This window comes from Ciconia boyciana, chromosome 36 (assembly GCF_034638445.1).
Source record: "Ciconia boyciana chromosome 36, ASM3463844v1, whole genome shotgun sequence".
Classification (NCBI taxonomy): domain Eukaryota; kingdom Metazoa; phylum Chordata; class Aves; order Ciconiiformes; family Ciconiidae; genus Ciconia; species Ciconia boyciana.
The window spans coordinates 823,243-840,802 of record NC_132969.1 but is presented as its reverse complement, the minus strand read 5'-3'; the positions used below and the strand labels follow the sequence as shown (position 1 = coordinate 840,802).

At 67.6% G+C, this 17,560-nt stretch overlaps 2 protein-coding genes across 2 annotated transcripts; both read left to right on the top strand.

Annotated features, from left to right (window-relative positions):
• Positions 1-1,767: 1,767 nt before the first annotated feature.
• LOC140645661 (integrin alpha-M-like) lies at positions 1,768-14,741 on the top strand. The gene is given in 30 exon segments (XM_072849108.1): positions 1,768-1,933; positions 2,015-2,118; positions 2,233-2,297; positions 3,100-3,202; positions 3,424-3,554; positions 3,647-3,798; positions 3,888-4,041; positions 4,414-4,564; positions 4,642-4,715; positions 4,827-4,956; positions 5,496-5,644; positions 5,731-5,772; positions 5,775-5,873; positions 5,957-6,163; positions 6,791-6,921; positions 7,008-7,165; positions 7,659-7,813; positions 7,911-8,042; positions 9,070-9,143; positions 9,231-9,372; positions 11,578-11,685; positions 11,793-11,872; positions 11,949-12,026; positions 12,149-12,230; positions 12,312-12,419; positions 12,531-12,614; positions 12,733-12,846; positions 12,969-13,061; positions 14,229-14,339; positions 14,458-14,741. Coding segments are annotated over 30 exon segments (3,450 nt in total). The 5' UTR covers positions 1,768-1,778; the 3' UTR covers positions 14,542-14,741.
• Positions 14,742-15,418: 677 nt separating this feature from the next.
• COX6A2 (cytochrome c oxidase subunit 6A2) lies at positions 15,419-17,504 on the top strand. The gene is made up of 3 exons (XM_072849113.1): positions 15,419-15,537; positions 16,782-16,924; positions 17,384-17,504. Exons 1-3 carry the CDS (start codon positions 15,465-15,467, stop codon positions 17,462-17,464), a joined length of 297 nt encoding a protein of 98 aa, XP_072705214.1. The 5' UTR covers positions 15,419-15,464; the 3' UTR covers positions 17,465-17,504.
• Positions 17,505-17,560: the final 56 nt, after the last annotated feature.

The following is a 17,560-nucleotide window of genomic DNA, read 5'->3' as shown; positions in this document are numbered from 1 at the left end:
GGGGGGCACCCCCATTTCAGGTGCACCTGGTTGGAGTCACCCCCGTTTTGGGGCGCAGCTGAGCTGGGGCAATCCCCGTTTCAGCTTGCAGCACGTGGTGGGTGCTCCTCCCCCCCAGCCCCCCCCAAAACCATCCCCTCCCCCCGCTCCCCGTAGCCCCACCCCTCCGCCCCTATCACTTCTCCTTCCCCGCACCCCAGAGGGGCCACCATGCACCCATGGGTGCTGCTCGTGGTGCTCTGCACAGGTGGGGGGGACGCCTGGATCCCCTGGGGGGATGGGGGGGGAATGGGGTCCCCGGACGCCTGGGTCCCCTGGGGGGTTGGGGGGGGGAATGGGGTCCCCGGACGCCTGGGTCCCCTGGGGTGTTGGGGGGGGGAAGGGGGTCCCCGGACGCCTGGGTCCCCTGGGGGTTGGGGGGGAATGGGTGTCCCCGGACGCCTGGGTCCCCTGGGGCAGAAATGTTGGGGGATGGGGGGGAATGGGGTCCCCGGACGCCTGGGTCCCCTGGGGGGTTGGGGGCGCAGGAGGGATGGGGGTCCCCGGATGCCTGGGTCCCCTGGGGTTGGGGGGAATGGGGTCCCCGGACGCCTGGGTCCCCTGGGGCAGAAATGTTGGGGGATGGGGGGGAATGGGGGTCCCCGGACGCCTGGGTCCCCTGGGGCAGAAATGTTGGGGATGGGGGGAATGGGTGTCCCCGGACGCCTGGGTCCCCTGGGGGTTGGGGGGGATAGGGAATGGGGTCCCCGGACGCCTGGGTCCCCTGGGGGTTGGGGGCGCAGGAGGGATGGGGGTCCCCGGATGCCTGGGTCCCCTGGGGGGTTGGGGGGAATGGGGTCCCCGGACGCCTGGGTCCCCTGGGGGTTGGGGGGGAATGGGGGTCCCCGGACGCCTGGGTCCCCTGGGGGTTGGGGGAATGGGGGTCCCCGGACGCCTGGGTCCCCTGGGGCAGAAATGTTGGGGGATGGGGGGAATGGGGTCCCCGGACGCCTGGGTCCCCTGGGGCAGAAATGTTGGGGGATGGGGGGAATGGGGGTCCCCGGACGCCTGGGTCCCCTGGGGTGTTGGGGGCGCAGGAGGGATGGGGGTCCCCGGACGCCTGGGTCCCCTGGAGGGTTGGGGGGGAATGGGGTCCCCGGACGCCTGGGTCCCCTGGGGGTTGGGGGGGAATGGGGTCCCCGGACGCCTGGGTCCCCTGGGGTGTTGGGGGAATGGGGTCCCCGGACGCCTGGGTCCCCTGGGGCAGAAATGTTGGGGGATGGGGGGAATGGGGGTCCCCGGACGCCTGGGTCCCCTGGGGCAGAAATGTTGGGGGATGGGGGAATGGGGGTCCCCGGACGCCTGGGTCCCCTGGGGGTTGGGGCGCAGGAGGGATGGGGGTCCCCGGATGCCTGGGTCCCCTGGGGGGTTGGGGGGGAATGGGGGTCTCCGGATGCCTGGGTCCCCTGGGGGGTTGGGGGGAATGGGGGTCCCCGGACGCCTGGGTCCCCTGGGGGTTGGGGGAATGGGGTCCCCGGACGCCTGGGTCCCCTGGGGCGAAAATGTTGGGGGCTGGGGGGGAATGGGGTCCCCGGACGCCTGGGTCCCCTGGGGCGGAAATGTTGGGGGATGGGGGGAATGGGGTCCCCGGACACCTGGGTCCCCTGGGGGTTTTCGGGGGAATGGGGGTCCCCAGACGCCTGGGTCCCCTGGGGCGGAAATGTTGGGGGATGAGGGGGAATGGGGGTCCCCGGATGCCTGGGTTCCCTGGGGCGGAAATGTTGGGGGATGGGGGGGGAATGGGGGTCCCTGGACACTTGGGTGCCCTCCTCCACCGCCCCTTCCCCCCCGGGCTGCCCCCCATCCTCAGCTCCAGACTGGAAGAGGCAACAGCGATGGTTTTTCGGGGCACGGGGGGCTCCTTCGGGCACAGCGTGGCCCAGTTCGATGGCGGGTAGGTGCCGCCCCATCACCCTTGAGTGCCCCCTCCTCCCCCATGGGACACCCCCTGACCGCCACCCCCCACCCACCCTAGGGTGCTGGTGGGTGCTCCCCTGGAGCCGGCAGGGGCAGGTGAGACGGGACGGGTCTATCAGTGCTGGTTCGACACCGGGAGCTGCCAGGACGTCCTCATCGCTGGTAGGATGCTGGAGGGTCCCCACCGGAAGCCTGGGTCCCCCGGGGAGGGGTGTGGGGGTGGAGAGGGGGCAGCCCAGACGCCTGGGTCCCCCCTCATGCCCCTCTCCCCCAAAGCCCACCCGGAGGTGACCTCCATGTCTCTGGGCCTGTCCCTGGCGGCTCACGGATCCCAGCTCCTGGTGGGTCCCGTCTCCACCGTGATGGTCGATGGGGTGATGCGGTGGCAAGGGCGGGGGGCATGACAGTGGGGTTGGGGGGCTCTGGGAAGGTGGGTTGATCATCCCTAGCGAGGGGGCCCAGTGGGGTCTCCTGGGCTCTCTTGGGGTCTACTAGGGTCAATTGGTGTCTCTTGGGGGCTACTGGGGTCTACTAGGGTCTATTGGGATCTTTTGGGGTATGCTGGAGTCTCTTGGGGTCTACTAGGATCTACTGGGGTCTGCTGGGGTCTACTGGGGTCTGCTGGGGTCTACTGGGGGCTACTGGGGTTCCATTGAGATCTACTAGGGTCTATTGGGGTCTGCTGGGATGTCCTGGGGTCTGCTGGGGTCTCTTGGGATCTACTAGGGTCTGCTAGGGCCTATTGGGGTCTTTTGGGGTCTGCTGGGGTCTTGGGGTCTATTAGGGTCTATTGAGATCTACTGGGGGCTGCTGGGGGCTCCTGGGGTCTCTTGGAGTCTACTAGGGTCTACTAGGACCTACTGGGGTCTGCTGGGGTCTGCTGGGGGCTACTGGGGTTCTGACGGGGTCTACTAGGGTCTATTGGGGTCTGCTGGGATCTCCTGGGGTCTGCTGGGGTCTCTTGGGATCTACTAGGGTCTGCTAGGGTCTATTGGGGTCTACTATGGTCTACTGGGGTCTTTTGGGGTCTGCTGGGTCTATTGGGGTCTCTTGAGGTCTACTGGGACCTACTGGAGAATATTAGGGTCTATCGGGGCCTGGGGAGGTTGGGGAAATATGGCATCACCCTGTCTTGGGCCACAGGCATGCGGCCCCACGGCGCGGAGGGCCTGTGGGGTGAACATGGAGCTGCGGGGGCTCTGCTTCCTCCTGTCTGGAAGGAACACCCTGCCTGCCGCCCTGCCAGGTATGGGGGGGCTGACAATGGGGTGAGGGGCCGTGTGGGGTAAGGAAAGCCTGATGCTGGGTTAGATGGGCTCTAGGGGGTTGATATGGAGTGAAGAAGACCAGACGCAAGGGTAGATGGGCCCCACAGGTTGGTGAAGAGCTGACACTGGGATAGATGGGCTCCACAGGGTCAAGCTGTGCATCTTTCCCACTGCCACCCCCATTTCTCCTCCCCCCCAGGTTGCCCCATGAAGGCCTCTGACATTGTCTTCCTCGTGGATGGTTCAGGCAGCATCATGGCCACCGACTTCGAGAGGATGAAGACTTTCATCACCCAGGTCATGAGCCGGTTTGAGAGCACTGACACCCGTGTAGGTGCCACCCCCCCCAGGGCCGGGTCCCGGGCACCCATGGGTGGCCTAATCCTGCCACATCACGTGTCCTCCCCTTGCCCCCCGGCCAGTTTGCCCTCATGCAGTTCTCCAGTACGTCCACCCTCCATTTTGACTTCGCCACCTTTGCCCGGTTGTCCCCGGCGGGGCGGGTGAAGGAGGTCCTCCGCATCAGGCAGAGCAGAGGGACCACCTGCACGGCCAGTGCTATCCAAACCGTAGTGTAGGTCCTGCCCCCAGACCCATCCTGCCCCCTCTCCCCACCTCAGGGCCACCCCATCATCCCAAGATGACCATCCGTTCTCGGGACAGGAGGCAACTGTTCACCCCAAGGAATGGAGCCCGGGGAGATGCTCACAGAATCCTCATTGTGGTGACGGATGGGGAGAAGTATGGGGACAACCTGGACTATGGAGACGTCATCCCTGAAGCGGTGCACGCGGGGATCATCCGCTATGCCATCGGGGTGAGTGAGTGCTGTCCAAACATCTCCATCCATCCGTCCATCTTCAAACACCTCTGGCCATCCGTCCATCTACAAGCACCTCCGTTCATCTCCAAACTTCCCTTCATCCATCCACCCATCCATCCATCCATCTCCAAACATGTCCAGCCATCCGTCCATCTACAAGCACCTCTGTTCATCTCCAAACCTGGCCATCTGTCCACCCGTGCCCAAACATCTCCATCCATCCACCCACCCATCCATCTCCCGCCACCTCCATCCCTTCTCTTCGTGTCCGTCCATCCCTCCCTCTCCAAACACCCGTCCATCCATCCCTGCTCCCCTCCCCAGACCTCTCTGTCCCTCCATCCGGCCATCCTTCTCTGACCACAGGTGGGCAGCGCCTTCACGGAGCCAAAAGCCGTAGAAGAGCTCCACACCATCGCCTCCAAACCCAGCAAGGACCACGTCTTCCGGGTGGACAACTTTGACGCCCTGCAGGGCATCCAGAACCAGCTGCAGGAGAAGATCTTCGCCATCGAGGGTACCGGGGGCCGGGGCGGCTTTGGGGTGGCCGAGGGGCGCAGCCGGTGCCCCCCGCTCACCCCTGCCTCCCCCCAGGCACCCAGTCTGCAGACAGCAGCTCCTTCCAGCTGGAGATGGCCCAGGAGGGCTTCAGCGCCCTGCTCACCCCCGTAAGTGTCCCCCGGCCACCCGCGACCATCCCCACACCCGTGGGGCGTCCCTGCGGCAGGACTGGCTCCTCTCCCCCACCACCGTCCCTCTCCCCGTCTTTGCCGTTGCAGGAGGGGCCCGTGCTGGGAGCGGTGGGCGCCTACGACTGGTCTGGAGGGGTCTTCGTCTACGGCAGGAGCGGGGAGACCACCTTCGTCAACGAGTCCCGGGCTGCCAGGGACATGAACGACGCCTACTTGGGTAAGGGCTGCCTGGGACGGGGACGCACGGGTCCCCACCGGGGTCCCACAGGTGGTGGTGTCCCCTGTGAGGGTCCTGGGGGCGTCCGCGTCCTCGGGAGGGTGCCAGGGACGCGTCAGCGGCCTCACGGGGGCTGCGGGGAGAAGTCCGTGTCCCTGTCGGGGTCGCGGGGACGTCGGCTTCCGCAAGGGTCTTGGGGATGTCGGTGTCCTCGGGAGGTTCCCCACGTGGGGCTGGGGACAGTGCGTTCCCATGAGGTCCTTGGGGACATCAGGCCCCGGCGAGGGTCCCCACAAGCGGGCTGGGGACATCGGCGTCCTCACAGGTGTCTCGGGGACGCCAGGTCCTCGCGCGCGTCCCCGCGAGAGTCCTGGGGACGTCAGCGTCCTCCCAGTGTTCCTGGGGACACCGGTGTCCCCATGAGGACCTGGGGGACGTCGGTGCCCCCAGGAGGTCCCGGGGCCGTCGGCATCCCCACGCGGCTCCTGGGGCCGCCGGCACCCCCGGCAGGGTCCCCCGCTGACCCCCGCTGTGACCAGGCTACGCGGCCGAGTCCCTGTCCCTGGAGGGCAGCCGGGCACTGGCGCTGGGGGCCCCCCGCTACCGCCACGTCGGCCGCCTCCTCCTCTTCCGCCTCCGCGGCCCCCGGGCTGCCTGGGAGCTCGTGGCCGACGCCACGGGGACGCAGGTAACGGCGGGGACGCGGGGAGGGGACGGGGGGGTGCCGGGGGAGGGGGAGCCCCCGGCCAGCCCCACGGCCGCTTCTCTCCGCAGGTGGGCTCCTACTTCGGGGCGTCCCTGTGCGCCCTGGACGCCGCGACGGGGACGGCGCGGCCGGGGGGGTGCGGGGGGGGGCCCCCATGTTCTGGGGGGCGGGCAGCGGGGGCCGCGTGGCCGTCTGCACCCTGAGGCCGAAGGTAGGGGACCCCCAGCCCACCCCACCCCACCCCGCTCGCCCCAGGGCGGGCAGAGGGGGCACCCAGCACCTCGTTCCCCCCAGGGCGGCCGGCTGCCGTGCCAGCAGACGCTGCAGGGACAGCCCGGCCACCCCTTGGGGCGCTTTGGGGCCAGCCTGGCTCGCCTGGGCGACGTGGATGGGGACCGGTGGCCCGACGTGGCCGTGGGGGCGCCGCTGGAGGACGAGGAGCGGGGGGCCGTCTACATCTTCCGCGGAAAGCGGGGCGGCGTCGCCTCCCAGTACAGCCAGGTGAGACCCCCACCCCTGGTCCCGGGGGTGGGGATGTCCCAGGCCACGGGTGCCTGCTGGGTGACGGAGAGGTCTCGGGCGGTGGGGACCTCCTCGGTGCTGGAGAAACCTTGGATGCCGGAGACGTCCTGGGCGATGGAGATGTCCTGGATGACGGAGACGTCCTGCGTGCTGGAGATGTTCTGCGTGCTGGAGATGTCTTGGGTGGTGGAGACACCTTGGGTGCTGGAGATGTCTTGGGTGGTGGAGGCACCTGGGGTGCTGGAGGCATCTTGGGTGGTGGAGAGGTCCTGGGTGCTGGAGACATCTTGGGTGCTGGAGGCATCTTGGGTGGTGGAGATGTCTTGGATGCTGGAGGCATCTTGGGTGCTGGAGATGTCTTGGGTGGTGGAGAGGTCCTGGGTGCTGGAGGCGTCTTGGGTGCTGGAGGCATCGTGGGTGCTGGAGGCATCGTGGGGTGCTGGAGGCATCGTGGGTGATGAAGGCGTCTTACGTGCTGGAGGTGCTCCAGGTGCCCCAATGTCCTGGAAGCTGGAGACGCTCCAGTTCCTGAAGATGTCCCAGGTGCTGGGAACATCTCGGGTGCCAGAGACGTCTCACCTGCTCGGGTGCCTCTGTCTCCCCCAGCGCATCTCGGGTGCCCGGTTCTCCAGCGGGCCACGCTATTTCGGCCAGGCCATCAGCGGTGGCCAGGACCTGACGGGGGACAGGCTGCCGGACGTGGCCGTGGGCGCCCAGGGACAGGTCCTGCTGCTCAGGTGCGCCCGGGGGACCCACCTGGCACCTTCCTCGGCCTGGAGGATGCGGTGGCCGCCACCAGTCCCCTTCCGGTCGTCCCCACCAGGTCCCAGCCGCTGCTCAAGGTCCGCGTGACGGTGGCTTTCCAGCCCCAGGAGATCCCTGCGGCCGCCTTTGACTGTCAGGAGGAGGAAGCGCTCAAGGGGGAAGTGGCCAAGGCCAAGATCTGCTTCCTCAGCACCAAGAAAACCCTCGATAACTTTGGTGAGGCCTCCCAGATGTCCGCCTGGACCCCCAAAGCATCCGCAGGTGTCCCCGAGACCCCCCAGAAGTGTACATGGACCCCCCAAACCCCCTCCCCGTGTTCTCAAGGCCCCCAGAAGTCCATCTGTCCTCCCAAAGCCCCTCCAGGTATCCCCCAAGACCCCCAGACGTCCCCGTGGCCTCCTAAATCCCCTCCAGGTGTCCCCAAGACCCGCCAGAAGCCTGTCGGCCTCCCAGAGCTCCTCCGGACGTCTGCCAACCCCGCAGATCTCCGTCTGCCCTCCCAGAGCCCCCCCAGACGTGCTCGAGATCCCCAGTCCCCCTCCAGACGTCCCGCAGGTCCCCCAGAAGTCCGCGTGGCCTCCTAAGCCACCTCCTGCTGGCCTCCAGACCCTCCAAAATCCGCCTGGCTCCCCATCTCCCCCTTTCCCTCGTCCTGGGGGCTGCCAGAGACCCCGCCCGCCCGCCCACCTTCCCCTCCCTTTCCGTGCAGGCAGACAACTTTCCACCACCCTCCGGTACCAGGCGGCCCTGGACCCCGGCCGGGCAATGGCCCGGGCTGTCTTTGCCGGCAGCGCCGCCGTCCGCAACGGGACCCTCCAGCTGGGCGTGGGGCAGAGGTGCGAGACCTTCGCCATCGCCTTCACGGTGGGTGTTGGGAAAGGCCCCGGCGGGGCGGGGCGGGGGTCCGCCAGACCCCCGCGGCACCAGCCTGGGGGACGCGGCCGTCTCTCCGTGCCGGCAGGGGTGCCCACGGGACACGCTGGCCCCCCTGGTGCTGCGCCTCACCTACGATGCCACGGGGGACCCCATCGCGGTGGCCGGGGGCCTGCGGCCAGCCTTGAGCGAGGACTCGGAGATGGTGGCTGTGGGCACGGTAGGGGCTGGGGGGCACCCCACGGCGGCGGCATTGAGGGGGAGCAGTGGGGGGGTGTAGGGTTGGGGGGTGTGGAGGGACGGAGGGATGGCGGGAGAGGTGGGATGGACGGAGGGAGGGACGGGACGGAAGGATGGTTGGATGGATGGGAGGGAGGAGGAGAGAGGGACGGAGGGATGGACAGAAGGATGGTTGGATGGATGGATGGATGGGAGGGAGGGAGGAGAGAGGGATGGAGGGATGGAAGGAGAGGTGGGATGGACGGAGGGAGGGACGGACAGAAGGATGGTTGGATGGATGGGAGGGAGAAGAGAGGGACGGAGGGATGGACAGAAGGATGGTTGGATGGATGGATGGATGGGAGGGAGGGAGGAGAGAGGGATGGAGGGATGGAAGGAGAGGTGGGATGGACGGAGGGAGGGACGGACGGAAGGATGGTTGGATGGATGGGAGGGAGGAGAGAGGGAAGGAGGGATGGACAGAAGGATGGTTGGATGGATGGATGGATGGGAGGGAGGGAGGAGAGAGGGATGGAGGGATGGAAGGAGAGGTGGGGTGGACGGAGGGAGGGACGGACGGAAGGATGGTTGGATGGATGGGAGGGAGGAGAGAGCGACGGAGGGATGGAAGGAGAGGTGGGATGGAGGGAAGGAGAAGAGGAAGGAAGGACAGATGGATTCGGGGAGAGAAGGGAGGTGGGATGGATGGACGGCAGGGAGGATGGGAGGAACCAAGGCAAGATGGGCGGAAGGCAGGAGGGACAGACGCATGGACAGAAGGGAGGAAGGACAGAAGGATGGAGGGACAGGTGGGTAGAGGGGTGGGAGGAAGGAACGACACAAGGACTGACGGGAGGACGGAGACGTGGAAGGACATCTGTGCGTGGGGAGGGCTGGAAGGACCAAGGAGAGCCAGGGTGGGTGGGCAGACGGACAGACGGCTGGCTGAGGGGTGGGGGGACGAAGGAGAGGAAGGGCGGACAGCCAGCCAGCCGGCCAGGGGACGGACGGACGAAGCATCTCTTCAGCTGCCCTTCGAGAAGAACTGCGGCGCCGACAACATCTGCGTCGACGACCTCCAGATCTCCTTCAACTTCTCGGGGTAGGCACCCCCGTTCCCATGTCGGGGGACACCCGCGGGTGCCAGGGTCCGCTCCCACCTGCCCCCACCCGCCCTGTCCCCCGTCAGGCTGGAAACCGTCGTGGTGGGGGTGACCGACGTGGTGGACATCACCGTCACCCTCCGCAACCGCGGGGAGGACTCGTACGGGGCCACCGTCCAGCTGCATCACGCCGAGGCCCTCTCCTACCGCAAGGCCGTGGTGCTCCAGGTACCCCCACCCTCGCCGATCCCCCCAAATTCCTTCAGAGCCCCGAAGACCCCCCAGAAGTCCCCAAGACCCTCCAGAAGTTCATTTGGCCTCCTAAAGCCCTTCCGGATGCCCTCAAGACCGTCTACAAGTTCGTGTGGATGCCCAGCTCTCCTCCACATGTCCTCAAGATTCCCTAGAAGTCCGTGTGGCCTCCTGAACGCCCCCAGATGTCCTCTAGACCCCCTAGAAGTCCATGTAGCCCATCAAACCCCCTTCCAGATGTCCTCAAGACCCACCCAAAGCCCTTCCAGATGTCCTCAAGACCCCCCAAACAGTCTCCAGACGAGCTCAACACCCCCAAAAGTCCATCTGGTCTCCAAAACCCCCTCCAGATGTCCTCAAGACCCACCCAAAGCCCTTCCAGCTGTCCTCAAGTCCCCCCAAACAGTCACCAGATGAGCTCAACACCCCAAAGTCCATCTGGTCTCCAAAACCCCCCAAATGTCCTCTAGACCCCTAGAAGCCCATGTAGCCCGTCAAACCCTCTCCAGATGTCCTCAAGACTCACCCAAAGCCCTTCCAGATGTCCTCAAGACCCCCCAAACAGACTCCAGACGAGCTCAACACCCCCAAAGTCCATCTGGTCTCCAAAACCCCCAGATGTCCTCTAGACCCCTAGAAGCCCATGTAGCCCATCAAACCCTCTCCAGATGTCCTCAAGACTCACCCAAAGCCCTTCCAGGTGTCCTCAAGACCCCCCAAACAGTCTCCAGACGAGCTCAACACCCCAAAAGTCCATCTGGTCTCCAAAACCCCCCAGATGTCCTCTAGACCCCTAGAAGCCCATGTAGCCCATCAAACCCTCTCCAGATGTCCTCAAGACTCACCCAAAGCCCTTCCAGATGTCCTCAAGACCCCCCAAACAGTCTCCAGACGAGCTCAACACCCCCAAAAGTCCCTCTGGTCTCCAAACCCCCCAGATGTCCTCTAGACCCCTAGAAGCCCATGTAGCCCATCAAACCCTCTCCAGATGTCCTCAAGACCCACCCAAAGCCCTTCCAGGTGTCCTCAAGACCCCCCAAACAGTCTCCAGACGAGCTCAACACCCCCCAAAGTCCCTCTGGTCTCCAAAACCCCCCAGATGTCCTCTAGACCCCTAGAAGCCCATGTAGCCCATCAAACCCTCTCCAGATGTCCTCAAGACCCACCCAAAGCCCTTCCAGGTGTCCTCAAGACCCCCCAAACAGTCTCCAGACGGGCTCAACACCCCAAAAGTCCCTCTGGTCTCCAAAACCCCCCAGATGTCCTCTAGACCCCTAGAAGCCCATGTAGCCCATCAAACCCTCTCCAGATGTCCTCAAGACCCACCCAAAGCCCTTCCAGGTGTCCTCAAGACCCCCCAAACAGTCTCCAGACGAGCTCAACACCCCCAAAAGTCCATCTGGTCTCCAAAACCCCCCCAGATGTCCTCTAGACCCCCTAGAAGCCCATGTAGCCCATCAAACCCTCTCCAGATGTCCTCAAGACTCACCCAAAGCCCTTCCAGATGTCCTCAAGACCCCAAACAGTCTCCAGACGAGCTCAACACCCCAAACAGTCTCCAGACGAGCTCAACACCCCCAGATGTCCTCTAGACCCCCTAGAAGCCCATGTAGCCCATCAAACCCTCTCCAGATGTCCTCAAGACCCACCCAAAGCCCTTCCAGGTGTCCTCAAGGCCCCCCAAACAGTCTCCAGACGAGCTCAACACCCCCAAAAGTCCCTCTGGTCTCCAAAACCCCCCCAGATGTCCTCTAGACCCCCTAGAAGCCCATGTAGCCCATCAAACCCTCTCCAGATGTCCTCAAGACCCACCCAAAGCCCTTCCAGGTGTCCTCAAGACCCCCCAAACAGTCTCCAGATGAGCTCAACACCCCCAAACAGTCTCCTCTGGTCTCCAAACACCCCAGATGTCCTCTAGACCCCCTAGAAGCCCATGTAGCCCATCAAAGCCTCTCCAGATGTCCTCAAGACCTCCCAGATATCCCTCTGCCCACCCAAAGGCCTTCCAGATGTCCCCCAAGCCCTCCAGAAGTCCGCGTGGCCTCCTAAACCCTCCCAGATGTCCTCAAGACCCTCCAGAAGCTCACGTGGCCCCCGGCCCTCCTCCAGACGTCCCCTGCCCCCCCACGATGCCTTGCCCTCCCCGGTCCCCAGCCCTGACACCCCCCCGGGCGTTCCCAGTCCTCCAGGAGGTCCCCGTCCCTGCGCTGCAACTCGGAGCCGGCAGCGGGGCCGCGGCGCAGGACCCTCTGCCTCGTCGACCACCCCATCTTCCGCCCCGGCACCGAGGTAGGGGGGTCCCCGGCGTCCCCACGTCCCCCCAGCCCGCTCGGGCGCTGGGGGACGGTCGCCGAGAGCCGGGCTGGGGGGTGGCACCCGGGCGTCCCGTCCCGCAGGTGGTGTTCACCGTCACCCTGGACGTACCGAGCGGCGCGGAGCTGGGGGGCGCGTTGGAGGTGGTGGCCAACGCCAGCAGGTGAGGGCCGGGGGCGCGGGGGGCGGGGGGCGGGCAGCGGCGGGGCGAGGCGACCGAGTGACGCCCCCCGCCGCAGCGACAACGGGCTGTCGGGCGGCCGGGAGCAGCGCGCCGAGATCCCGGTGAAGTACGGCGTCTTCCTCGCCCTCACCAGGTAGGGGATGCCACCTCCCGGGGCCGCCCCCCGCCCCGGCCCCGGGGTGCCACCAGCCCCCGTCCCTCTCCGCAGCGCGCCCCTCCGCGCGTCCCCACCGTGTCCCCTCCCGTCCCCACCAGCGCCCCGGACTCCACCAAGTACGTCAACGTCTCGACCCGCGCGGGGGCCCCCGCCAGCGCCCCCGTCGCCCACCGCTACGAGGTGAGGGGCGCGGGGAGGAGGGGGGTCCCGGACGCCTCCCGTCCCCACCGTCCGTCCCCACCGTCCCCCTCCCCGCGGCAGGTGAAGATCTTGGGCCAGCGGGGCCTCCCCATCAACGTCACCTTCCTGGTCCCCACGGCCCTGGGGGGGACCCCGCTGTGGGAGAAGGTGGAGGTGACCCCCGAGCAGGTAACGGCCCCCGCCAGCCGCCCCCCAGAACGGGGGCGGCCCCCCAGAACGGGGGCGGCCCCCCAGAACGGGGGGGGCCCGGAGCTGGGGTCCCCACACCTGCCCCCCCAGCAGGAGCTGGTGCAGTGCCGGGCGGTGGCCGAGCACCCGGGGGTCCCCGACGCCGGCCGGCGGCTGCGCGACCACGCTGTGCTGGTGAGTGCCGGCCCCGGGGCCGCGGGGCAGGGGGTGCCCCGGGCTGTCCCCCAGAGCCACCCCCCGGCACCCGCACCGCCCCCACGCCGCCCGGAACACCCCAAAACCTCCCCCCCAGGGCTGCGCCGTGGCCGCCTGCCAGGAGCTGCAGTGCCGCGTCCGGGAGCTGGAGCCCCCCCGGGCCCTGGGCTTCAGCCTCGGGGGGAGCCTGGCCCTGGGCTGGGTGGCAACGGTAAGGGGGCAGCGGGGGGCCGGCCGGGGGGCAGCCGGGCGGCGGGGCTGGCGGCCGTGCCCCGTGCCCCGCGGCCGCCCCACGGCCGCCCCACGGCTGCCCCGCGTGTCCCCCCGCCCCAGACCCAGCAGCCCAAGGTGGTCGTGCAGAGCTCGGCCCGGCTCGTCTACGACGTGGGGCGCTACTGGAACACCGGGGGGGGGGCCCAGCTCCAGGTGCGCCCGGACCCCGGGTCCGGGGGGTGCACATTGGGGTGGGGTGGGGGTCCCGGACGCCCGGGTCCGTGGGGGTGGGGGGGGGGTCCTGGAGCCCTCGGTCCGTGGGGGTGGTGGGGTGGGGGTCCCTGATGTCTGGGTCTGTGGGGCACATTGGGGTGGGGTGGGGTCCCGGATGCCAGGGTCCGTGGGGGCAGTGGGGTGGGGTGGGGTCCCAGACCCCCGGGTCTGTGGGGGCGGTGGGGTGGGGGTCCCGGATGCCTGGGTCCATGGGGGACATTGGGATGGGGTGGGGTCCTGGACCCTGGGTCTGTGGGGTACCTTGGAGTGGGGTGGGGTCCCGGACCCCGGGTCTGTGGGGTACATTGGGGTGAGGTGGGGTCCCGGACCCCTGGGTCTGTGGGGGCGGTGGGGTGGGGGTCCCGGATGCCTGGGTCCATGGGGGACATTGGGGTGGGGTGGGGTCCTGGACCCTGGGTCTGTGGGGTACCTTGGGGTGGGGTGGGGTTCTGGACCCCTCGGTCCGTGGGGGGCAGTGGGGTGGGGGTCCTGGACCCTGGGTCTGTGGGGTACATTGGGGTGAGGTGGGGTTCTGGACCCCTGGGTCCGTGGGGGCAGTGGGGTGGGGGTCCTGGACCCTGGGTCTGTGGGGTACCTTGGGGTGGGGTGGGGTCCCGGACGCCCGGGTCTGTGGGGTACATTGGGGTGAGGTGGGGTCCCGGAGCCCTGGGTCCGTGGGGGTGGTGGGGTGGGGGTCCCTGATGTCTGGGTCTGTGGGGGACATTGGGGTGGGGTGGGGGTCCTGGACCCTGGGTCTGTGGGGTACCTTGGGGTGGGGTGGGGTTCTGGACCCCTCGGTCCGTGGGGGCAGTGGGGTGGGGGTCCCAGACACCTGGGTCCGTGGGGCACATTGGGGTGGGGTGGGGTCCTGGACCCCTGGGTGTGTGGGGGTGGTGGGGTGGGGTCCCTGATGTCTGTGGGGATGGGGGTTGTGGGGGTCCCGGATGCCTGGATCCGTGGGGGGCAGTGGGGTGGGGTGGGGCTCCCAGACCCCTCGGTCTGTGGGGCACATTGGGGTGGGGTGGGGGTCCTGGGCCCCTGGGTCCGCCGTGGGGCAGTGGGGTGGGGGCCGGACGCCTGGGTCCCCCGGCCAGCCCCCCCCCGCAGGTGCAGACGGAGGTGGAGCGCCTGGAGACCCCCGACCTGCTGCCCCTCATCCTGGGGGGCACCGTGGGGGGGCTCGTCCTGCTGGGCCTGCTGGCTCTGGTGCTCTACAAGGTGAGGGGCGGGGCCCGGGAGAGCCCCGCCCACAGCGGTGGGGCAGGGCCTCCTCCCTCCCCCACCCCGGGCTCATCCCCTCCCCCTCCTCTCCCTTCCTCTCCCTCCCCTCCCCCAGGTGGGTTTCTTCAAGCGCCGCTACAAGGAGCTGATGGAGGGCGACGGGAGCCCCACGGCCCCCCTGGGTGACCCCCAGGGCTGAGGCGGCCCCCGGGTGCCGGGGTCCCCCCGGGGGGGGAGGGGGGGACGACAAGGGGGCGTCCGGACGCCCGGGGCCTCCCAAATTTTGGGGGCGGCCACCCCCATTTTCGCAGCTGCCAATATAGCCGCTGGGATGCCGGACACCCCCCCGCCCCATCTCCGCCTGAAGTTGGGGGGCCTGGGGGGGGCACGCCCGCACGCCTGGGTGCCCTGGGGAGCCGCGCGACCCCCTCGTCCCTCCCTAGGACCCGCCCCCCAGACCTCCTCGCCCGGGCCCCCTCGGACGCCCCTCTCCCGGACCCCCTCGCCTGGACCCCTCTCCCGGACCCCCTCGGACCCCCCTCTCCCGGAGCCCCCTCTCCCGGACCTCCCTCGCCCGGGCACCCCTCGCCCAGGCACCCCTCGCCCGGACCCTCACGGACCCCCCTCGCCCGGGCCCCCTCGCCCGGGCCCCTCTCCAGGCCCCCTCGGACCCCCTCTCCTGGACCCCCTCGCCTGGACCCCCTCTCCCGGACCCCCTCGGACCCCCCTCTCCTGGACCCCCTCGCCTGGACCTCCTCGGACCCCCCTCGCCCGGGCCCCCTCTCCCGGGCCCCCTCGGACCCCCTCTCCCGGACCCCCTCTCCCGGGCCCCCTCGCCCGGACCCCCTCGCCCAGGCCCCCTCGCCCGGACCCCCTTGCCCAGGCCCCCTCGGACCCCCTTCTCCCGGACCCCCCTCTCCCGGGTCCCCCTCGCCCGGGCCCCCTCTCCCAAACCCCCCTCGCCCGGCCCGGGCCCCCTCGCCCTCTGTCGCGCCTATATTTAACCCTGGTCCGTGTCTAACACGTGCACCGAGCTGGGGCCGGGCCTCAGCCCATTGGCCGGGCGGGGCCGCCGTGGGGCCGAGGTGACCCCCGGGCGGTCAGTCGCCCTTCGCCGTCACCATGCTCGCCTGGGGGGCTGCCCCACGGCGGGCCCTGGCCTCCGCTGCCGGGGCCCACGCCGGTGCTGCCGGAGGTCCGGGGGCGGGGGTCGTTTGGGGGGCCGACAGCACGTGTGGGGTGGTTTTGGGGCGTATCAGGAGGGTTTTGGGGTGGCTTGGGGGTCTGTGTCAGGTGTTTTGGGGTGGTTTTGGGTGGTATCAGGGTGTATCGGGTGGTTTGGGTGGTATGGGGGCTGTATCGGGTGGTTTGGGGTGGTTTGGGGTGTATTGTGTGGGTTTGGGTAGTACTGGGGCTGTATCTGCTGGTTTGGGGTGTTTTTGGGGTGTATCATGTGGTTTTGGGGTGTTTCAGGCGGTATTGGGGCTGCATGTGGCGGGTTTGGGGTGGCATTGTGTGGTTTTGGCGTGTTTTGGGTGGTATTGGGGCTGCATGGGGTGTTTTGGGGTGTCTCTGGTAGTTTTGGGGGCCTTGGGGGGATGTATTGGGTGATATTGGGGTGTATTGGGTGGTTTTGTGGTGTTTTGGGTGGTATTTGGGTCGTATCAGGTGTTTTGGGCTGGTTTTGGCTGATATTGGGGTGTTTTGGTTGGTATAGGGGTGTATCTGGGGGTTTTGGGGTGTTTTGGGGTGGTATTGGGGTGGCATTGTATGGTTTGGGGTGTTTTGGGTAGTATTGGGGCTGCATGGGGTGTTTTGGGGTGTCTCTGGTAGTTTTGGGGGTGTTGGGGGGATGTATTGGGTGATATCAGGGTGCATTGTATGGTTCTGGGGTGTTTTGGGTGGTATTGGGGCTGTATGGGGTGTTTTGGGGTCTCTGGTAGTTTTGGGGGCCTTGGGGGATGTATTGGGTGATATTGGGTGTTTTGGGGGTGAGGTTCAGGTGTTTTGGGGATGCATTAGGGTGGAACTGGGCAGTATTGGGTATTTTGGGGCTGTTTTGGGGTGTATCAGGTGTTTCGGGGTGCTGTAGGATGTCTCCGGTGGATTTGGGGTGTTTTGGGGCTGTATCGGGTGTTTTGGAGCTGTTTTGGGGTGTTTCGGGGTGCTACAGGATGTCTCCGGTGGTTGCAGGGTGTTTTGGGGTGTAGCGAGTGTATTTGGGGTGGTTTGGGGGCCCACGGGGTGTTTTGGGGGGGAAGGGGGGATGGCGCATTGTTTTTTTGGGGCATTTTGGGGCATTATCGGGTGACGTGGACCCAGGGGTACCCGGGGGGTCTTTTGGGGTGCACCAGGTGACACCTCGGGGTGTACCGGGACCTTTGGGGGGGGAGGGGAGTGGGTTTGGGGTGCCCTGGCCCCACGGCGCCTGTGGGGCAGGTCGGACATGGCGGGCGCTGTCGTTCCTGGTGGCGCTGCCGGCGGTGGGGGTCTGCATGCTCAACGCCTGGCTGGAGCAGCGCCGGCACGGCCGCCGGCCCCCCAAGTTCGTGCCGTACCACCACCTCCGCATCCGCACCAAGGTATGGGGGCACGGCCTGATGCCGGGGCAGATGGGCCCTATGGGGTGGGGAAAGCCTGACGCCAGGGTAGATGGGCCCTATGGGGCGGATATGGGGTGGGGAAGGCCTGATGCCAGGGTGGATGGGCCCTGTGGGGTGGATATGGGGTGGGGAAGGCCTGATGCCAGGGTAGATGGGCCCCTAATGCGTGGGGAAGGCCTGACGCTGGGGTAGATGGGCCCTATGGGGTGGATACGGGGTGGGGAAGGCCTGATGCCAGGGTAGATGGGCCCCTAATGCGTGGGGAAGGCCTGACGCTGGGGTAGATGGGCCCTATGGGGTGGATACAGGGTGGGGAAGGTCTGATGCCATGGTAGACGGGCCCTATGGGGAGGATATGGGGTGGGGAAGGCCTGATGCCAGGGTGGATGGGCCCAGGGGCTGATGCCGCTGACCCCGTCTCCCTCTCCCTCCCCACAGCCGTTCCCGTGGGGTGACGGAAACCACACGCTCTTCCACAATCCCCGCACCAACCCCCTGCCCACGGGCTACGAGAAATAGGGTCCCCCCCCGGCCCCCCACAGCAATAAACGCCCTGAACCTGCCCCGTCTGCCTCCTCCAGCCCTGCCCCACGGCGGACCCAGGGGTCCAGGCCC

What these genes read in the sequence shown, in the direction of transcription:
- COX6A2 (XM_072849113.1), top strand. Translation starts at nt 15,465, where the DNA reads ATGCTCGCCTGGGGGGCTGCCCCACGGCGGGCCCTGGCCTCCGCTGCC. An exon ending in CCACGCCGGTGCTGCCGGAG is followed by an intron (nt 15,538 to 16,781) that starts GTCCGGGGGCGG and finishes CCTGTGGGGCAG; the next exon opens with GTCGGACATGGCGGGCGCTG. An exon ending in ACCTCCGCATCCGCACCAAG is followed by an intron (nt 16,925 to 17,383) that starts GTATGGGGGCAC and finishes CCCTCCCCACAG; the next exon opens with CCGTTCCCGTGGGGTGACGG.